At 38.1% G+C, this 22,869-nt stretch overlaps 1 protein-coding gene across 1 annotated transcript in view; it reads left to right on the top strand.

Annotated features, from left to right (window-relative positions):
- The first annotated feature begins 333 nt into the window (after positions 1 to 333).
- Positions 334 to 22,869, top strand: part of LOC107553101 (mothers against decapentaplegic homolog 3) — a 51,416-nt gene continuing 28,880 nt past the window's right edge. Inside the window, exon 1 of the mRNA XM_016235223.1 lies at positions 334 to 759. Coding sequence (XP_016090709.1) covers positions 557 to 759 — 203 coding nt within the window. The 5' untranslated portion in view covers positions 334 to 556. The remainder of the gene's footprint in view (positions 760 to 22,869) is intronic.

Below are 22,869 nucleotides of genomic sequence, written 5' to 3'. Positions count from 1 at the left end.
TATATATATATATATATATATATATATATATATATATATATATATATATATATATATATATATATATATAATGACTTAAGCCATATATCACAGCAAACCAAGGCGGATGACATTAAACTCGAGTAAACCTCACTTTTTGTGACTGCACAAATATGTTATATTACAGACAGATGAGGTATTGCATAATTTATATGAATATATCTGCTTTTTTTCTCTCACAAATTGCTCTCCAATTTGTCCAGACAGGATGGAGGAACTATTTTCCCGCGCGGAGTGATATGAATGGCCTGGCAGTGGTGTGTGGCGCACTATGCTTGATGATCTCGAGAGAGAGAGAGAGAGAGAGAGCGAGAGCGAGAGCTGAGCGCTGAACTTGAGACCGTGTCTCGGTCACGTCTCAAGTACCTCTCACTTTTGTTAATTTTACTATCGACCGCTAAGCAGTTTATTTTGATTTACCGCCTTCGGATTACACTGAAGATAAAAAAGTATCCCGAATTTCTCTCCGAGTTAAGTGCGAGACTGCGCAATAGAGCAACGTTGAACTGAATTCAACATGTCAATTTTACCGTTCACTCCGCCGATCGTGAAGAGGTTGCTGGGCTGGAAGAAAGGAGAGCAGAACGGACAGGAGGAGAAATGGTGCGAAAAAGCCGTCAAGAGTCTGGTGAAGAAGCTGAAGAAGACGGGACAACTGGACGAGCTCGAGAAAGCCATCACAACTCAGAATATCAACACCAAGTGTATCACCATACCACGGTGAGTGCAGTAAAAAACATCCTCGACTTTACTGAGGGTGGTAAAGTGCTGTTTTACTGTCGTGATTTTAGCTGAGCGAGGCCGCATAACCTTAAAAAACACATTGGAAAGACAGTAAAGTTGAAGAAAGCAGCAAAACCCCATTCTGTTTAGTAATCAACTTCCTACATAATCATAAACAACATCTCCATACTATGAGTGCAGTAACTCGTATCTGTTTATATTATCAAATTCCGACACTCCTGTAACTGTACTGTTCTGTAACTTCATACTCCTCTGTGCTTTCATAAACCCACATTTGCCTTGCCTGGGGTTGTCGTTTGGGTTGAGATGAGGTTATATAACCTGACCTTAATCTGGGGAGCGCTGGAGCTGCTGTATCTGGGCTAAACGGTGTGTTGTGAATTCTGTGCTTATGTTTTGGATGGAGGGGTATATTTGGCGCAGGACGTTCAGGTCTTGTTCTTCATAAGTGTGTGTGTTGCATCGGTGGATATGGGATGGAGGTTGTTGTCCTAGGCTGTTTTTTTCCTCTCAGTTTTGCTGTGACTGGTTAATCTTGTTATGTCACAGTCCGATGCTGGCCAATTGCTCACTGGTCTTGCCCCTACGAGCCACACAAGGGTTGTCTACAAGCCCTTAGACTCAGCAGATCTTCAGTACAGAGAAACATGGCATAGGCACTGGTTCTGGCATCCTATTCTGCTGATGTACTCAAACATTGTGCGAATTGAGAACTCATTTTTAGACGTCACTGAAGTTTTGTTGTAAATGATGCTTTCTGTTGCTGTAAGATGTCTTCTTATAGACAGACTTTCCCGGCATAGGGTTTGAGTAGTAGATCAAATTTAAATTACAATAAATTGAGCAAAAGTGACATTTATAATGTTACAAAAAATGATATTTTAAATAAATGCTGTTCTTTTGAACTTTCTATTCTTTAAAGTGGCCTGAAAAAAAAAACGGTATCACAGTTTCCCCCCAAAATTGATAATAGTAAGATGTTTCTTGAGCACGAAATCAGCATATTAGAATGATTTCTAAAGGATCATGTGACACTGAAGACTGGAGTAATGGCTGCTGAAACTTCCACTTTGCCATCACAGGATTAAATTAGGTATTATAATGCATTAAAGTAGAAAACATTTATTGTAAAACATAAAAAAAAATCCTACCACAAACTTTTAAACAATGACATATTGTCATTATATTGGTCAGTAGTTATCATGATCACTACATATTGTATCCAGTGTTTGCATTAACCAAACATTTTATTAGCAAATCTCAAAATGGTTTTGTCAGTCTGGTAAAGTAAAAATAATTAAACTATTACACATCCCTATTAGAATTCCCACAGTAAATCATGCTAATATAGTGACGAAAAGGGATATTGGTTTTTAAATCGTGTCACCAGAACGCAGTGTCTGTTGTCTTTTTCACATTATAAGATTAGAATAAAAAGGTAAGTGTGGTTGGAAAGACTAAAAGAGCTCTTGACAGAAAAGCTTTTAGTGAGATCATTTTCACATTAAGCAATGCTAGATGTCACTGATGTAAAATAACTAGGGCATGATGGAAATTTACTTCCAAGTCAGTCAAATTGATGGATAATGATTAGCCTATTTGTAAAGCAACCTCTGATCGTTTTGCCATTGAAAACCTCATATTGGTTTAGATCGCAACTCAACAAATTCACTGTTTTTTTCTTTATAGTTTATAGACAATAAAGACAGATCTTATTGTATATACTGTAAAGGTAAAGGCCACAAAATCTCACCTATCTGCAGTCTTCAGCCTCATAATTACAGGTAGCTCTCTGCAAGGATCGCGGAACGAACCAAAAGGAGGAGGAGGAGGGGGGATTGGGTTGCAGAACTAATTTTAATATTAGAAACAGTAGTAATATTACCTATAAAATAATAAATATATTACCTACTAATGGTATTAGTTAGTTGCCACATATATTAGCCTATGTATTAAGCTATGATTCTCCCACGATTCTGAAAACAAAACAGACAACCAAACAAAATATATGTAATTTACTTGAGTTTCTGACAAAATGTTTTATTAATGTTATAGTAAATGAGTCTATTTAAAAATATTTATTAATTTAAACAAATTAGCCTAATTATGTAAAAAAAAAAAAATCATTTTAAATGAAGATAAATGAAGTCTTGTTTCGTTTTGAATCTCTTGAATTAATGATTCAGACATCAAATACATTTAAAGGGTTAGTTCACCCAAAAATGAAAATTCTGTCATTAATTACTCACCCTCATGTCGTTTCAAACCCGTAAGACCTTCGTTCATCTTCGGAACACAAATTAAGATATTTTTGATGGAATCTGAGAGCTGTCTGACTCTGCATAGACAGCAAGGTAACTGAAATGTTCCCAAGTCCAGAAACGTAGCAAGGAGATCTGTAAAATAATCCATGTGACATCAGTGGTTCATCCGCAATTATACGAAGCTACGAGAATACTTTTTGTGCGCAAAAGAAAAAAAAGACTTTATCCAACAATTCGTCTCCTCCGCATCACCCTGTAGCACCGTTTTGGAGAATATCCGTTGGATGTAAACCGCGTATGCTGTTCTGTGTTAGCTGCGTCACACGGATATGCTGTTTCCGTTCAGATCAAATCACAACAACGTAGGAAAGACAGCTCTCAGATTCCATCAAAAATATCTTAATTTGTGTTCCAAAGATGAACGAAGGTCTTACGGGTTTGAAACGACTTGAGGTAATTAATGACAGAATTGAAATTTTTGGGTGAACTAACCCTTTAACACTCACTGTTTGCCACCTACTGGAATAATGTAACATATACAATCATTATTTGCAGCCTATCATCATTACTTTCAAAGACCCATTTTGATCGCGGCTCCCACAACATCAGAGTCTACATCCGGACTTTAAACTTTTATCTATACTTTCGTTATTATTTAATGTTTGCAACACAGAAATGTAGCCTACTGTGTAAGTAGACTGTTTGTGAAGCTGTTTCAAACAAAGCTTTACATGATGAGCACTGCTCTCTCTGGATCAGCGGCTGCGCAAAAGCAGGTTTAAATATTCCGATGTGATTGTGATTTCAAAGGTTTAATAGACATAGCAGAATCACTGTCATTTAGGAATAAGATCGCGTGTGTTTGAAGCAAGATCGCAATCTTTTAATGATTAAACGTGCGTACATAGGCTATATAAGGCTCATATGTATTTTTCTAGCCCATGTCATATTTGTACCAGACCTCAAAAGTGAGCCATGGCTCTCTGAAATGGAACTAGATGCTACAGAATTACTATGCTGGTACACCTCATAGGAGAGTTTATTCACGAGCTGTATTCTCATTGTCATTGTCATTGTCTTGACTCTTGACACATTTGGGTTGCTTGACTAAATTTACTATATTATTTGCTAAACTGGGTTGGCTAACGGAATGTAATAAAAAAACAAAACTAGAAGACACAACTGTAACCTTACAAGTAAAAATAGAGTCCCTTTGAGATTTCCTTTCCAAATTTGACCATAATTGTGTGGTGGTGTTACAGGGCCGTGTAGCTGCGGTCCAAGCCTGCAGCGCTGTTGTATTGGTTGTTGTTTCCAAACAACAGATAGCTCAGTGAAAGCAGGGCTCTCAGCCAGAGATCAGACTGAGTCACCCCGGAGGGAAAGGGAGTTTGAGCTTGTGGCTTTGTGGTGTGACCCACTGGTGCTTCTCTGGTAGTTCTCGTGGTGACAGAAACCATAACAAATGAAGATTTCAACTATTGGGATGTGTGTACAGTTTAACTCGGATTGTCTGGTTTGGTGCTTTATACTTTAGTTTTTTTCCTTGTTGTTAGAGTAGTGTAACCTGAATCAGCACAGCGTCCAGTCCAAAGCTCTATTCTTGGCTAGATCTGTAGATGGTATAGCCTTCACATCTGTGATACAACACTCTGCCTCACTCTCCTGGAGGATCCAGATTCCTCAGACACACTCGACACGCTTCAGGCCACGCAATCCTGTCTTGCCCTCACATGCAGCTCATGCTGAAATCCTGTCCCAACCTGCTGGAGATCCAGAGAAAAACCGATAAAGACATAGATTGAGTTGAAGAGGACACTGAGTTCAAAAGATGCAGTGGAAAGAGGAGATGGAAGACAGATTGAAATTGTCCAAGGCAGGATGCGAAAAACATAACTATACCATGGTCACACTTCCCTTCACCTGCCGTACACCTGTCGAAGACCTATCAGAGTGTCCACATAGACTTCCTGAGAGGATGTCTGCTCCACAGTGTGACTGTGTTCTGGGATGCCTGCTATTTCTCAACCCTGCAGTCTTTGTTTGCTTTTGCACTCTACGTACAATGACTTCAAAAGCATCTGAACTGTGAATAAAACCTGTGGTCCATTGTGTAGGCGCATTCAGTCAGATTCTCAAACAAGTCACCTATCAGCTAGGAAATAATATGTGCTCTGCCGCGGCGATAGAGTTTATTGTTGGCATTTGAAAGTGTCTGCGCCTTGAAGAGATGTCTGGCTTTAAGTCTGAAACATCCTGAAACTCTATACAGTGTACAGTGATTCAAAAGCGCTTTGATAAAACATGGAGATTGGATGTCATTGGCTTGTAATTGATGTGCTGAGGGTTGTTTTGTTTCAGCCGGGGTAATGCCTTCAAAGCGCCGCGTGTCTGAGGGAAGTGAATTCAGAGTTATTGTGTGGCAGCTGATGGAAAGATAGTGAAAGACAGCATGACAGAATTTCACAAGCCTTTGAAGTGATGGCTGAAACTAACAGTAAAGACACTATGTGAGCACCATTGGTCTCAGACCTGTCATAGTCTTTTAACATTTTTATCTAAAGCAACTTGCTGCACTCTTATTACCAGGACTGTCCTGGAGCAACCTGCGGTTAGGCATATCAGTCATGATTCATGGTAGGGGTATGTAAAACTACATATTTTTAGTATTGATTAGTTTGTGGGTTGAGCGAATGACTAGCCCTGAGGCCTAATAGTCTGGTTTTGGTTTCACCTGATCCTGAATGCACTGAGTGCAACTGAATGTAACAGTGTACAGGAGACCAGACACACTTTTTAAAATGTATTTTTAAAAATGCAACTTGTGGTGGGGCTCTGAGACACAGAACAGCCTGAGACACAACGCAACGGACAAAGATGTCTGTCTGAATGTGTATGGCTGTGCTTAATAGCATTAGTGCAGCTCAAACAGTAAAACATGATGCTAGCAATGCCAAGGTCATGATTTCAGCTTCCAGGGTATGCGTGAACTGATCAATTGTATACCTTAAAATGCAGTGTAAGCCACTTTGGATAAAAGGCATTTACATAAATATAAATGGATGTAAAATGCAAAACTTGAAAAAGTTCTTACCATGCAATTAACTAAAGCAAAATGAATTAAAGCTCAGCTGCTATAATATAAAACTAGACTAGAAAAAGTAGTCAACTCCCTAACAGATGGTTGACTGGTCGTCTAACAGTCAGCTAGTCCGATAATTGTAATCTATCCCTACTTTAGCAGCACCGCTGCTAAAAATATAAAACAAAAAATTACTGATCACACTACTGAACTACTGAAAACACTACTGATCAAAATGTTTTAAAAACTAATACTTTTATTTAACATGGATGCATTAAATGGATAAAAAACAAATCTCATGGACCCCAAACTTTTGAACTCTTGTGTGTGTGTTAAGAAAAAATCTACATATATTGTTCAACCTCACTAATCAGCTAGTTGGTTGTTGTTAGTGCTGAGCAATATACAGGTTCAAACGGTTAACCGGTTTGAATTATGCAAACGGTATGAATTTTTTAAGAAACCGGCATACTGGTACAAGTGCCTAAGCAATGTACACAGCATTGTTAATCGAGAGGAGATCCCTGTTAACTAGAGATGCACCGATCGATCCCTGTTAAAGGCAGGGTGAGGGATTTCTGGTAGCCAATGTTGATATTTGAAATCACCAAAACAAACACGCCCCTACCCCAAAAGGGTCTCGCCTCTATTCTGATAGCTCGGCCCCACATATACGTATGCAACCCAGGCAACGATTAGTTCTGTGAAACAAAGCAAAACCAATGTTACATCGTGTCTACGGACGTGAGCGGCGCAGCGCAACAAATCCCCGACAGAAAACTGCTGCCGGGTTCTATTTATGACGTGCTGACACAAATTTCAAATGGTTTTCAACGGTCGTTTGAGCGCGTCCAGTGTAGGCAGACTTTAGCTGTTGTAGACACTGTTACTCACCTATTGAGAAGAAACAAAGCAACCTCGGCGTCCGATCGCAGGCCTCCGCTCCTTGAGTTCTCTCCAGCACTGGAAAGCTGATCCGATATTTACACGGGTCCTACTTCTTGCCCTATCGTTCCGCAGACGCTTTCCTCTTTTGTTTTTATCCTCCATCTCCATCTTTCTGTCGCTCAGCTCGGCTAATGTCCGTCCCATGCACTGAACGTGTTCTCCTCCACTTCACGAGTAGGCACGCCCCTTATTGCTGATTGGCTACAAGTTTGTTTTGCGATTCGGCCCGAATCAGTTTTTAAAGTGTTTTTGAAAAATCACTTACTCTGCCTTTAACTAGAGATGCACCGATCGACCGGCCAGAGACTGGAATTAGCCAACTTTCCGCATGATCGGCCCGGACCGGTGGTGTCACAGCTACGCTCACATCCTCATGTAAACATGTCATCGAAGTGAAAGTTCTTCACTATGAGTGAAGAAGACAAAGAGTTCACAATCTGTAATGCATGTAGGGCCAAAGTAAACTATGGGGGAACCAAAGGACTCGATTAACGCTCATCTGGGACAAGTAGATTATGGGGCAAGTGAGAGAGAATTTTACTTGCCCGACTGGACAAGAAGCATGATTAAAACGTCATTACAAAAATAACTAGGGAAGCACTGAAACTTGGCCACCACAAATTTTCATGCGAGAATGATTCTGATTTTACTGCATTCAGTGTAAACGGCGACTGACAATGTATTTATGTCGTGTCAGATGAGGCTCACGCAGCCTGAGTGAGAGAGAGAGAGCACAACAGCACACAGGGTAACTCACAGAAAGTTAAAGAAGCATACTGTGTATAATATATGATATAGGCAAGCAATATTACACAACAAAGATGTTTCCCCGAATATCAGCACAATTTAATGTGACATTAATTTTATACAATAGTAGGTCAATAAACAAGAAGTTAAAATCAAGTGACTTACATTTTAGACACAATATTGACTGTTTTTTCTCAGTGTCGCTGACGAAAATCGTTCCAATCAAAGCCACAGCATAACTGTTGTGTGTCTCCCAGCAACACAGTGGTGTTTCTTTACTGAATGAATTCACTTTTTTGAACGAATCCAGTGAGTCAGTGATTCAGTAACCCATTCAAGAAGACAGTTACTTGCCTTGTTTCTGAATGAATCAGCTGTGCGTATTTTAATTATACCTGTCATGTTTGTGGTTTTTCATCATTATGCAGTCTGTTTAAATAAATATTCAGAAACACATGCAGTGCTACTTTTTGTGTTTTTTCTGTTTAACTTTTATTAAACTGTAGATCAAAATAGAATAGGCCTATACCCTAAATAAGGATAAATTAGATTGGAATGCATCTCCAAAATAATCGCATACACAGATGCACGTTGCAATTACAGTAGTCAGCGCCAAACAACAGGCAAATAAAATATAAACTGAGGTTACAAAAGTGATTCAGTCAAGATCAGTGAGGGATTTTCTTTTCTTTCGTTCTTTAAATTAACATTAATAACTGGCGGCAGCGGCTGCTGTCAATGCACGGATCCAATACACCCTTGTTTTCTTGCCCAGCTCTTTACATTCACTTAAGACATAACCGATTGTATTTATGGGATATTTTATATAATTCTGTGTGTATTTGTCCATTCGAATGTGTAAGAATGTGAGAAAGAGAGCTCAGTCCAGTGTTCGCATATATAAGAGGCGGATTTTGTGTGTTCGTTTTTTGTGTGTGTATGCAGCACAGAAAACCGTGCAGAAGTGAGTTCTATTTCATCTTCTTGCAGTTGAATCTTTTGAAATCACAAAAAAAGCGCATACAGAAATCGAGAAGCAGAATCAAAATGTATAATTTTATAACAAGTGATTTGATTCCTGACCTTATGCATCTGATCTGATTTCCAAAATTGGAATAGCTTTTCGATGCCCAACCCTACTAAATTATTTCATTCTTGCATTCAAAAAGACCTGTATGGTGACTATGGGCTATGTTTAATATTATTTACAACTTATTAGGTTTATCATTTGTAATTTTTTCCCAATAATCGTCTGTTACCTGACTGTTAACATCGACATTGTGATACTTACGAGACATCGTCGATATACGATAATATCATCATATCGCCCAGCCCTACGCTGTACTTTGATGTCATACACCAATCGATCTGATGGTGATGATCCGCTTCAAGTCGAACAAGCCTAATGATTCAATGGACCATTCATAAACAACCGTTTACTTCACTTCTGAATGAATCAGCTATTTGAACGAATCAAATGAATGAATAAATGACTCTTGGACTTAATCATTAAGACATTTACCACCACCTACTGGCAATTTTTAATTTTTAATTTATTATTTAGAAAAAGAAATAATTTCATATTTCCATAGTAATAATAATACAATTAATAAAATAAATTATTAAAGGTATAGTTCACCCACCCAAAAATGACAATTGTGTCATCATTTACTCACCCTCATGGTCCAAAAGTAATACATTTACCAAACAAAATATTTCTTGCTGAAGATACCTTTTGTAATGTCTGTTTGATGCTTTACACAACAATGACTTTAAATTATCTTTTTGGAGTAATTTATCAGGCAATTTTAATTAGATTAATTAATCGCCACATCATATAATTAATTAGATAAAAAAATTTAATCGCTTACCAGCCCTAATATATATGTATGTATGTAAATTGATTTTTTTTTTTGCTAAGGTTTGCATATGGTGGTGTGTTCTAAATGACAGTTTTCCTAAAATTATATCATATTCTCCTATTCCTAAAATAAGAAATATCCCAATATATCGTCTTGCTTACAGTATAGCAATATATTGCAACATATCGTATCGCAACCCCTGTATCGTGATACATATTGTATCGCCAGATTCTTGCCGATGCACAGCCCTAATAACGATTGCTTTTATATTATTAGTAATAGAAAAGCAAATATTATACCGTATTGACCCGAATATAAGACAATGTTTTTTTTTCTTGGAAATACATCTGAAAAAACGCAGTCGTCTAATATTCAGGGTCTAGACTTTGACATGTCAATAATACACCCACAACAATAGGTGGTGCCAAATACGCATAAAACGAGTGTGCCATGAAATACGTAAATGCGTGTTGTAAAGATCGCAACCAAACTCCCTTTGTGATTTTAAAACGTAAGACAATACCCAGATTTGAAGACTACAGTAAGATTTAACTTCTACTGTTAATAAGATTTTGGTAGGCTAGATGGATAGCCTAAATGTCCTAATTCAGATGGGCTACCTGTTTTTTTTTTTTTTAATGGTATATCAAAAAGTGTATATTTTTTAAATGTGATTGTTGGTACATTTCACCAGTTTTTACCATACTTTCAAAACAAAAAGTAAAATAGGAAAAAAATGCAATATGAAAATAATTGAAAACAAAATGTGTTTTACTGAGAAAAAACAAGATTTGTTTTTTAAAAAGCCTTTTTCCAAAAGGTACATCTGGAAAAAGGGGGGTCGTCTTATAATCAGGGTTGTCTTATATTCGGGCCAATACGGTAATACTTTCCTGTTTGCCGTCAGCATTCAGCAAATACGCATTTATATCATTTAAACAAATCTTTGAATGTCTAATAAACATCTAATTTAAAAAACCTTGCAAACTTAGTCGGATCCAGTTGTGAGATCTTGTGAAGTGTGCATGTGACCTGCATGATCGCGTGTTCAGTGACGGTCGGTCCTATGGTCCGTGCGAATGGAATGCGGACCGGTGGAGAGTTCAGCTTCACTGGAGACGCGCGATCAACAAACTTTAAACTTGTGATTTCAAATTATGCTGCGCTTTATGCATTTGCCCACTGCCATATTCATGTCATTTCCACTGTGTGCTGTATGTAAAATGAGTGTTACCTTGGCTTTATTTGAAAAAAAATATGATTAATGCACACAAACTTCCCAGATTACTGAGTGCCCTGTTGGTTACAGTGTTTACTTCCTTTTTTAATTATATTTTTATTAAATATTTATTTATTTGTGAAAAATACTTTTTCATCTAAAGTATGAGTATGTTTATTTAACACTTTGTTTTTATAAATAAATTATAAATATTATAATTATATCGGCTATATATCAGCCATCAGCCACCCTGCTTTCCAAGATATCAGCATCGGCTGTCAAAAAAACAATTTCGGTCGACCACTACTTATAACATTATTTATACATTTGCAATTTTTCAGTGTAAATGCATGTATGGCAACTCTCAACTTCATCAGTCTTTGTAAATACATCTAATGGCACTTCAGATGAAGATTCTGTGTTTCCTGCAGTGGAAAATGGAGTTTGTTGATACTGATTTCATTTGAATGGTAACAACTCTGTGAAATCTTTCACAACAAAAATGTGAAAGATGACACATACATTTAATAAGATTAGGGGGAAAAAATGGCCATTTATGAACATAGTGGAAATGACATCTGTTTTGTTATATACAGCAACTCATTTCTAGAGCCCGACCAATATGGGTTTTTTGGGGCCGATACCGATATTAGGGAGTAAAAAAAGGCCGATATCGATTTATCGGCTGATATTCTTTGTATATATTATAGTACAGTACCAGTCAAAAGTTTGGACACTTTCCCATTTGTGTGTCCAAACATTTGACTGGTACTATATATAGAATACAGTACATACATAAACACATTTTTTGCATTGATCTCTCAAATGTGGTGATCAAACACTTATAATGATGTGACAGAGATACATAATGGAGGCAGGGGTTTATATTTTAACAATAAACTTTATTATCCAAAATGAGTGCACTGAACAGTAAAGTTAAAGTTTATTCAACTTTAATTCCATTCAACTTTATTCCGTTGAAGTTTATTTCACTTCGGAACATTCATTCACGGATTTGCGCTACTATCTTCAGACACAGATGAAACTGGTGACTGGTGACTGGTGTCACTATCTCGCGAACGCGCCGGCGGATCTCCACCAAATTCGGGGGATCCCTTCAGCTCGAGGAGCCCTCTCAAACGCCACCCTCTGCGCATCGGTAGCCCCGACGCGGGGGCGGTCTCATTCAAAAGTGGGGCTCTAGACGTACACTCAGTATGTGCTTGTGCATTTCTATGTTGTGGAAGTGAGTGCACTCATACTGTTTGTGTACACACTCCGTTGTTGTGTCTAAGCAAGTCTGTGCACAGAGCAGGTATTTGAGTGTGTGCTCGTCTCTCCTGTGTGTGTGTGTTGTTTGAGGTGGGGTTAGTCAGCACTCAGGAATGCTCTGTCTGCTCAGGGGAGGGCGTGGGCTGCTTCTGGGTTTGCGGCTCCTGCCGGGGTTGAAGGTTTAGAAAAGCTCTGTGCCGCCTCCATATCTGCTGGAATAATAGACACTCTGTACAGTAGACAACAAGACTGCTTTGTGCTAGTCTGTCATCACTAACCCTACTGCTGACCCTCAGACTGCTTCTGACCACCGTGAGAAAATAACTGTCCTTCAGTCGTGAACTCTGTGTGTGTTTGTGTGTGTTTGTGTGTGTGTGTGTGTGTGTGTGTTTTTTTAGAAATGCGCCAGTGTAGACTTTGTGCAGGATGTTTTGAAGTTTGTATGAGAGTTTGGAGAGACTTGCTATAAAGTCTGCCATGAATGTACACTGACACTGATCCAAGTTAATTGCTGTAGTCTTTAATTTTAAGACTGTGGTGTTTTATCTGAGGTGGCTCTGTAGGCTTGAACATTCATTCACGGATTTGCGCTACTATCTTCAGACACAGATGAAACTGGTGACTGGTGACTGGTGTCACTATCTCGCGAACGCGCCGGCGGATCTCCACCAAATTCGGGGGATCCCTTCAGCTCGAGGAGCCCTCTCAAACGCCACCCTCTGCGCATCGGTAGCCCCGACGCGGGGGCGGTCTCATTCAAAAGTGGGGCTCTAGACGTACACTCAGTATGTGCTTGTGCATTTCTATGTTGTGGAAGTGAGTGCACTCATACTGTTTGTGTACACACTCCGTTGTTGTGTCTAAGCAAGTCTGTGCACAGAGCAGGTATTTGAGTGTGTGCTCGTCTCTCCTGTGTGTGTGTGTTGTTTGAGGTGGGGTTAGTCAGCACTCAGGAATGCTCTGTCTGCTCAGGGGAGGGCGTGGGCTGCTTCTGGGTTTGCGGCTCCTGCCGGGGTTGAAGGTTTAGAAAAGCTCTGTGCCGCCTCCATATCTGCTGGAATAATAGACACTCTGTACAGTAGACAACAAGACTGCTTTGTGCTAGTCTGTCATCACTAACCCTACTGCTGACCCTCAGACTGCTTCTGACCACCGTGAGAAAATAACTGTCCTTCAGTCGTGAACTCTGTGTGTGTTTGTGTGTGTTTGTGTGTGTGTGTGTGTGTGTGTTTTTTTAGAAATGCGCCAGTGTAGACTTTGTGCAGGATGTTTTGAAGTTTGTATGAGAGTTTGGAGAGACTTGCTATAAAGTCTGCCATGAATGTACACTGACACTGATCCAAGTTAATTGCTGTAGTCTTTAATTTTAAGACTGTGGTGTTTTATCTGAGGTGGCTCTGTAGGCTTGGACTGCTGTAGACTGGAAGTTCATATCTATCATTTGATTGTTATTGTAATCTGATTGTTTTAATATGTAATCATAAGGGTGCTCCGATCAGGATTTTTGGAGCCATTCACCGATCGTCGATCACAGGAATCAGTATCTGCCAATATGATCACTGATACCGATCTTTCTGAAGCCTTCTTTAAAAAAACATAATACATTTATTTAAAGCTTTTCACATTTTAGAGAACAATCCCCTAACCCCCCAAACCCCATGCCAGCAAATTCTCCTCTTAGGTGACTCTCCTGACTCTTGTGTGGGAGATTTTTTAATTTGATAGATGGAGGGGGGCATTTTTAGACATTTTTCAAAAATATATAATTATCTCATCTAAATGTTTGATAATGCAGTGCATTTTTGTTTTTACAATGGGGCAATTGTTGCGCAATGGCTTATACACAGCACAAGCCTGATTTCATGAGCTATATGTGAGGTGACCTTGTGTGTGCGCGCTTTGAGTGTGCATGAGTGCACCGTCTCTAGGAGAGCGCGCGAGCGCTGAATGGTTTAAACACTGGCAAGACTTAAAAAGAAATGCAAATTGTAAACATTGATCAAAAAAATCAAACTGCCTAATATTTTGAACACAAATTATAATAAAAATACATGAATCTTCAGCATGACGCGGGCCACAAAATTAATGCAGATGGGTCACCTGTTGAGTACCCCTGGGCTAAAGTATACTTCAGTTGACATGAATGCTTAGTGTATGCCTACAGCTCCATTTCACAGTGTGCACGAACACAGACAAGTCGACACATGCAGACTTATTCTTGTCCAGTGTTTGCATGTTTTCTTACAGAAGTTAGGCCTATGTGTTAAAAAAATTACTGCTCAGGCCAGTGTTTTCACCTTGTGGACAAACTAATTATTGCATTAAAATTGTAGGTGCATATGCGAGCTGAGTGTACAGATTATGCACGGTTAGAAAAATCTGTCTGTGTGCGAAGGCATACCCTAATGTACGTGTAATCTCGAATTACTATGCCCAACAAAGAGTCTGAAATACAGTTCTACTCTTGACAATGGGAACAATATATTTTGTTGGATCTTTCTTCACAGTTGTCTTCACACTATCTTCACACTGTTTTCTATGACACAATCTAGCCAGCTTTAGCTGTGTGTTATCAACAGTTCTCATCACAGTTTTGAAAAAGTGGGATGGGAGGATGTGAAGAATGGCGGACACAGCAGCTGACTGTGGTCAAGCCACATCATAAGTGATGCAAAGTCTATCAATGTCAAACTGCATTTTTACAAAGAGTTTTAAACAAGCTAGTCTAACTCGTCAGTTCTTGAAGTTATCTTGTAAGAAATGCTTGTTGCACATATTTTGCAGAGGTGTTGGTTATCAGTAGGGATGTAACGATTAACCATGAGCCGGTCGAAAATCGATTAAAATATGTGACGATTGAAATCGGTTGAGATGCCAATCAAATCGCGAAACAATTGGAAAAGGAGTTTATATGAATGTGTTTCTGAGGGGAACTGACTATCTTTAGAAAAGTTTACGTGGTATTTTCTTTTCATCTTGCCTCTGAACAATGCATATTAAAGTAGTGTTTATAAGTGCAGCTCTGCTTTGTTTACAGGAAACACTGTATCATTGCTGTTCATGAGCGCCACCTGCTGTCAGCGAGTGAATCTGCGTCTCATTCAGCTCGTCTGCGGTTTCGTTCAGATATGTTTTATGTAGTATAGTTTCACAAAACTAAAGTCAGACCATTCTGTTTTTGCTTCAGATTTCGAAATTATACAGTCTAGATACAGTCTAAATTAGATTCAAAACTACTCATGCTGCATGTATGCTGCATCTTTGTTTGGATCATGATTAAAATCCAGTGTTTACCTCTAATTTTAAATGGAAAGAGCACAGACAAAGCCTTAGTTTGTTCATATTAAGAGATTTCTTTTATGTGTGTAACTTGTTTGATTTGGGGTTTGTTTTAAAATTTCAGTTTAGTTTTGTTATATTTCAATTTCTCAAAGAAACGTGCAGCAATAGCTAGGGCTGTCACAGTTATGAAATTTGGCTGACGATTAATTGTCTAAAAATAGTTTTAGGGCTTTGGCGATTATGACGATTATCGCAATTAATTGTCTGTGTTTTTATGGCTTTCATTATATAATTGTGATTAATTTAAGGGTTCAGTAAATAATTATGATGTTATCTTTTAATCTTTTTTGAGTTATTATTTTGCAGTGTAAGATTACATTGAGTATTCCAAATTCTACAAATCGGCCAATACTGATCCAACATCAGCGCTATTTTTTTTTTCCTACACCACTACAGAATATCAATACTGTGTTTGTGGAACTAATGGTCAATCTTTTTTTAAATCTTTTGTTAAACACAATCCACTAAATACTCACTTCCTCATTACAGAGAAAAATACATTTGAATAAAAATATATAAGCTATGAAATTAAACTAGTATTATGTATGTATGACTGTATAATGTAGCAGCAAAAACAATATCTTGAAAAAAAATCTTTGGTGCACATTATACAATGTAAACATATGTAAACATGTTTATTCTGATAACTATTTGTATTCTTACAAAATACATTCATGAAAATAAGAGAAATCATGAGAAAAATAAAAGCTTCTAATAATCTTTCTCTGTGCAAAACTTGTGATAATGTGAAACGCTTCAAACAGAGCGGCACAAAGCTCTTATGCACATGCAGGGTGCAGAATGGTGCACGTGAAGCAACATGGAGTCGCAGCGCTTATGCACATCTAGGGTGCAGAATGATGTGCTTGAAGCAACATAAGTCACAGCGCGCTGCACTCCACACCGTACAAAGAGAAGAGAAATGAGAGAGCAGTGAACTCCAGCAAGATGTCATTTTATGCGAATCTATACAATGTAAACATATGTAAACATGTTTATTCTGATAACTATTTGTATTCTTACAAAATACATTCATGAAAATAAGAGAAATCATGAGAAAAATAAAAGCTTCTAATAATCTTTCTCTGTGCAAAACTTGTGATAATGTGAAACGCTTCAAACAGAGCGGCACAAAGCTCTTATGCACATGCAGGGTGCAGAATGGTGCACGTGAAGCAACATGGAGTCGCAGCGCTTATGCACATCTAGGGTGCAGAATGATGTGCTTGAAGCAACATAAGTCACAGCGCGCTGCACTCCACACCGTACAAAGAGAAGAGAAATGAGAGAGCAGTGAACTCCAGCAAGATGTCATTTTATGCGAATCTCCAGACCTTTATCTACACATCAAGTATTATAATGGGTATATATCATCTTGGAGAGAGAGTTTTACCATGCTGACTGTCATAACTGAACGTGACGTGCTGTTTGAATGCTGAGTGGAGAATGACAGCTGCAGCATGAGTTTCTGTAAACTTAAATTTAACTATGTAAATATAATTATGTCCCTCACATTAAGATATGGAATGGCTTCAGATGATATAGGCTATACAGTGCATGAAAAGCAAACTGGTGCTCTTCTGTTTCTTTTGGTGTATGTCTCCCCTTTGTGCCGTATAAAAAGCACAATAATCGGTTAGATCAAATAATCGCGATTAGACGGTTATTTAATTATCGCGACAGGCCTAGCAATAGCCTAATAAAATGACACATTTTAATTTACTGTATAATGTCTTCAATCTCATTTTATAAAAAAAAATTGAGAAAATCGATTCGAGAAATCAAAATCGTGAATCGAATCGAATTGTGAGTTGAGTGAATTGTTACATCCCTAGTTATCAGTGGCCAGAGCCTAGTTCTGACAGGATTGTAAGTGAAACCAAAAGCAAATCAGTGTACCTGTCAAAAAATAATTATAAAAAATAATTGTGACCCTGGACCACAAAACCAGTCATAAGGGTCAATTTTTTAAAATGTATATTTATTCTTCGTATGAAAGCTGAATAAATCCGCTTTCCATTGATGTATGGTTTGTTAGGATAGGACCATATTTGGCCGAGATACAACTATTTGAAAATCTAGAATCTGAGGGTGCAAAAAAATCGAAATACTGAGAAAATCACCTTTAAAGTTGTCCAAATGAAGTTCTTAGCAATGCATATTACTAATCAAAAATGATGTTTTAATATATTTACAGTAGAACATTTACAAAATATCTTCATAGAACATGATCTTAATATCCTAATGATTTTTGGCATAAAAGAAAAATCGATAATTTTGACCCATACAATGTTTTTTTGGCTATTGCTAAAAATATAGCCAAGCGACTTAAGACTGGTTTAGTGGTCCAGGGTCACAATTGTATGGACGGCTGCTCATACACTACTGGAGAGAGAGGTTCAGGACATAATTATTTGCTGTATCAAATGACCTTTACTCAGTTTTGATTTCAAACCGGTATTTTCATCCGTATATTGAGGTACATCTGAGTGAAATGGATTATTAAAAAAAAAGATTTTTGAGTCTTGGATCTGTCCATCGATTGTTAAAGGGGTCATCCGATGCCCATTTTCCACAAGTTGATATGATTCTTTAGGGTCTTAATGAAAAGTCTGTAACATAGTTTGGTTAAAATTTCTCAATGGTGGTGTAAAATACACCTTTTTTACCCTGTCATAAACAGCTCTTTTCAGATCAAGCCGATTTTGTAGCATTTTCCTTTAAATGTTAATGAGCTCTGCTGACCCCGCCCCTCTCTTCCGAGCTGCTCTCAGAGAGACTGTTTACTTTAGCCGCATTCATCGTGAAACTTGCTAATTAGCACATTATTAGGAAAGGCGATTTGCAAAGATTCATTAAAAAACCTTATACTCACTTCTTCTGTAGGAGAAGCTGGATCACGAATGATTCACATGAACATAAACACATTTAGGTAGATCAGGGGCACATTCCCTTCAGAAACAAACATCAGTGGCTCAGATGTCGGGAGTAAATGATGACTGCTATGTTCATTATTACATCCCACAACAGAACACCTCAATCGCTTAGGAGTCATTCTCGTCTACATCTGCTCCGACGATGAAACAATGAATGACAGCTCACTCAGGGCGGGTCTAAGGTAAGACGCCAGTCCAGTCTGTGCTGAAACGCTACTGTCAATCAAACTATCGTGGGAGGCGCCTGTGACGTCACACAGACAGCCATCTGAGATCGGGTCGATTTGAGAAAGGGGTAAAGATTTTAGTAGATAAAAAAAAAACACTGGGTGGATTTTTATCATTATAGGGTGGTTGTGTACACACACTGCCAACACGCATTTCAGTTCAAACAACTTGTAAAAGTGCATGTAGCATCGGATGACCCCTTTAATTGGATGGAGGCAGAGCTGAACGTGAACATGCAGTCAGTTGCAAGAAAGGGGTGGGGTTTAAGTGAACTAAATAATTAGGCAAGTCGAGCATACGTCATCAGTCTGTTATTTTTACCCTAAAATGTAGTTATTTTGATGAAAAATAGCATAACGATTTAAACATATGCACACAGATGTGTATGGCTTGTTCACAATAAGATCAATAACACAATAACATGCGTTTAGAAAATGGATAGGATGAATTTTCATTTAATGCTGACTTAAAAATATTGCACCTTTTTTATATAAATGTATAGATACTTTTTGATAGTTTTTCACAGAGCGCAGGTATATTGTCTCGCTTGCAGCATCATCATATACTGGCCATTCTCACTGAAGCACCGCTGTCACAAAGACACATGGTGTTCTGCAGTTAATAACAACAAAAGAAAAAAACGTTGGCTTCCCTTTCCTATACTTAATATTTTCCACTTATAAATTTGTTATACGATGCATGGCAGTCACTGATCTTTTTTTTTTCAGTAAGCCTTCTGTCTGTGTGATATGATTAGCTAATTTTTACGTTATTTTACATGGCGATTTAAACTATGCAGTATTTTTGTGAGTGCTAAGTAAGTGACTATCTAGAATGTTAATTTTGGCCTGTGCTGCAACCATATGATGGTTGTTAGTGTTTCTGCTATAGTCCTGCTCCCCTGCTGAGAACGGGCCCCCGTAACCACATCCAGCCACCTGCACATGAGACCCCTGCAGGGCTCTGTTTACTTAAGGGAGGCCTTAATGACTTTAGCAGAGCAAGGAAAACCAAAGCCTTTTTAAAAAATAATACAAGTTAAACGGGATAATTTACCCACACTCACATTATGAAATAAAGGATAAGCAGGTATATAAGCCTTGAATTAGGAAAAAAAAATAGGCTTTAAGAGTTTCCATTTGATTTGGGTTTCCTCCAGACATTTACTGCAGTATTTTTACAGTCAGATTTTCTATTTTATCAGCTTCCAGCTGTTATTCCAATACAGATATTATGACCACTCAGTCCACAGTTGAGTAACTGTAATAAGTTGGTTTAGCTTTTAACTTTAGTAGTAACTGCGAACAGGTATATGTTTGTCATCACTGCACTGCACAGTGTCTTTTAGTATTAAGTCTGTTGTACTGCTGCGTGCTGTCTGGGTTTAGAATGGGGGAAGGGGGAATAGCAGTGGTCTTAAAGTGTTTTTAAAGGGGGGCTGGGTTGGGGTATGTTCCACAGGGTAAAATGGTCCCACAGACACTGGTCTGATGTCGAAGTTGCTTTTGTCCTTCTCTCCCTTTGCATCAAATTTGCATGTATCACAGTTCACTGAGTTCGTGTTTTGTTAAATTCACTGATTTCAAACAGGCATGCAAGTTCAGCTTTAAAAGCATAAACGCTAAAGACCCTGTCACACCAGACACAGCACGAAAAAGTAAAACAAAATGAAGTTGAAAGTTACTTAGAAAGATTTCTTTAGGAAAGATTCTAGTGTTCCAAGCAAATGCATCATGTTGAATCTAGTAGTGTATAAGTGCAAATTACAACACATCAACTGTAGTTTGCCTTTGTATTTTTTTTGTTGCTCTGTCTAAATTTTTGTTTAAGCAAAACTTTTAAAAAGTTGCATGAAAAGATCCAGAACAGTAAAGCTGTTTCTGATTTCTATGATAGCGGAGTATGATAATGCTCTGTGGAAGTGTCAGTGTCATGGTCAAGTCAAGGCTGCATGGGCTGATCCAGAAATTGCCCAATGCAGTCCACAACGTCTGTGTTTTACCCTCCAGATTAAATCTACCAGTGTGGTTCAGCCTGTGTCAAGACCCCTCCATCCTTCCAGCTCACCCCCTCTACTCTCTTTCTCTTCCTCACCCCCTCTCTGTACCAGTCTCACCCCTCTCTCTACTCAAGTGACAGCCGGCATGCAGATGGGGGTGGGGAGTCAGGGGGAGACTGGGCTAGACCCGCCCTCCAGGCTGTGTGTGTGTGTGTGTGTGTGTGTGTGTGTCTGCGTTTCTTTTGGTTGGATGTGCCTTGCTGCTGACCTCATTTGCCCTCTGTAGCTCAATCAATAGTCATTCAGTGCTTCCTTTTCACATGAGGTCTGCCCACGCAGCAGCAAACACAGGCTCTCTCTCTGCTGAGTGCTGGAATGTAATGGAAAATTGAAGAACTGATGCCGATTTTCAGATGGATGCATCTAATGAATGCCAGAGCCCAAGGACCGATCTCAGTGCAAACTTTTTCATTTCCTAAATGATCCTAATTGTAGTTACCTGTCGTATTTCTTTTGTGTATGAAAAAATTGTATTAAAAGGAGTTACACTACCTTTTAAAAGTTCTGGTTCAGTATGATTTTTATTTATTTATTTTTCAGAAATTACATTTTTATTTGATCAAAAGTGCCAGTAAAGATTTATAGATTTTTTTTTTAATGCTGTTGTTTTGAACATTTTATTCATCAAAGAATCCTAAAAAATGTATTTCCACACAAATATGAACTGTTTTCAGTTCAATTCGATAATAATTATAAATGTTTCTTGAGCACCAAATCAGCGTAATTTCTGAAGGATCATGTGATGATGAAGACTGGAACAATGTCTGCTGGAAATTCAGCTTTGCCATCACAAGAAAAAATTTAATTTCAACATATGTTATTTTCAATTGTAGTAATGTTTCACAATATTGCTGTTTTTACTGTATATTTGATCAAAAAAAATGCAGCCTTGGTAAGCATAGGAGATCTTTCAAAAACAGTAGTGTATGTCATAAAAATTTGAAATAAAAGATTTCAGTGTACTAAGAAAACAGACGTTAATTGTTAATTTATGACATCAGAAAACTGAATGCAATAACATGGCCGTTATTGTCACATGTCAACAACACTATTTGGTAACAGCACCGAGGCCCACCTAGTCACATTGCGGTCATAAGGAGGAATTAGGATAGATTTACAGTAATATATTATTCCTAAACACCAGATAAAGTGTTATTTACAACTATCACAAAAAAGGCCAGTAGTGGCTTGAATACTGTTTACTAGTGTTGTTAACGATGTTGGCACCAGTCGGTACTGAAACTTTAAAAATGTGATGATGCCAGCATTTCCCGCTTTAGCATTTTGAGCTCTGTTGAGCGGATTCTTAAACAGCTCTGATTGGCCATTGTGTTCTCATGCTCAACAGATATGTCTGTGATTGGCTACAATGATCATTGCTTCACGCTCTTACACAGATATACACGGGAGAGTTTGAAAACTGTGTCTATCAGCAGATTCGTCTATGAGCAGATCTATTAGGGATCTGCTGATAGATGCGGCTTTCAAACGCTCCCATGTGTATCTGTGTAAGCACTCTGTGAAGATTGTTACATTTTTAAAACTTCAGTACCGACATCGGTACTTTTGACAACACTGCTGTAGGGCTGGGTGATATGGCAAAAAAAATAAAATCTCGATTTTTTTTTTTTTTTTGTCAGAACGTTTGACCAATTCTCGATTTTTAACTAGTCAACTTGAAAATGTAACTACAACATGATTCAAGTAATTTTTTCTTTATTAACCCTCTAGATAAAGACATTTCTATTTCAAGTGCACCACACATGACAACCCTCTACGAACACATTGGCAATATAATCGACATTGGCTAGTAAATAATTTTGTTTACTCGCCAGACTGATATAATACACACACACACACACGTTTACTTAGCTATCTAAATGGGGACATTACATAGACTTCTATTGTTTTTATGTACAGATAGTTATACACTTTTTAACCTAGACCCACCCCTACCCCTAACCCTACCCCTCACAGAAAACTTTCAGCATTTTTACAATTTTAAAAGTAAAAAAAAACTTTGTTTACTTTATTTTAACAGTTTTACAAATGAGGACATCCACAAATTGAGGTTTTTGTCACTTTTGGGTACAAATTTGTCCCCAAAATATGGTCAAGTAGGTACAC

The sequence above is a fragment of the Sinocyclocheilus grahami genome, unplaced genomic scaffold, assembly GCF_001515645.1.
Source record: "Sinocyclocheilus grahami isolate Dianchi unplaced genomic scaffold, SAMN03320097.WGS_v1.1 scaffold464.1, whole genome shotgun sequence".
Taxonomy (NCBI): Eukaryota; Metazoa; Chordata; class Actinopteri; order Cypriniformes; family Cyprinidae; genus Sinocyclocheilus; species Sinocyclocheilus grahami.
Note: the sequence above shows the minus strand (reverse complement) of the source record. Positions and strands in the feature narration are given on the sequence as shown.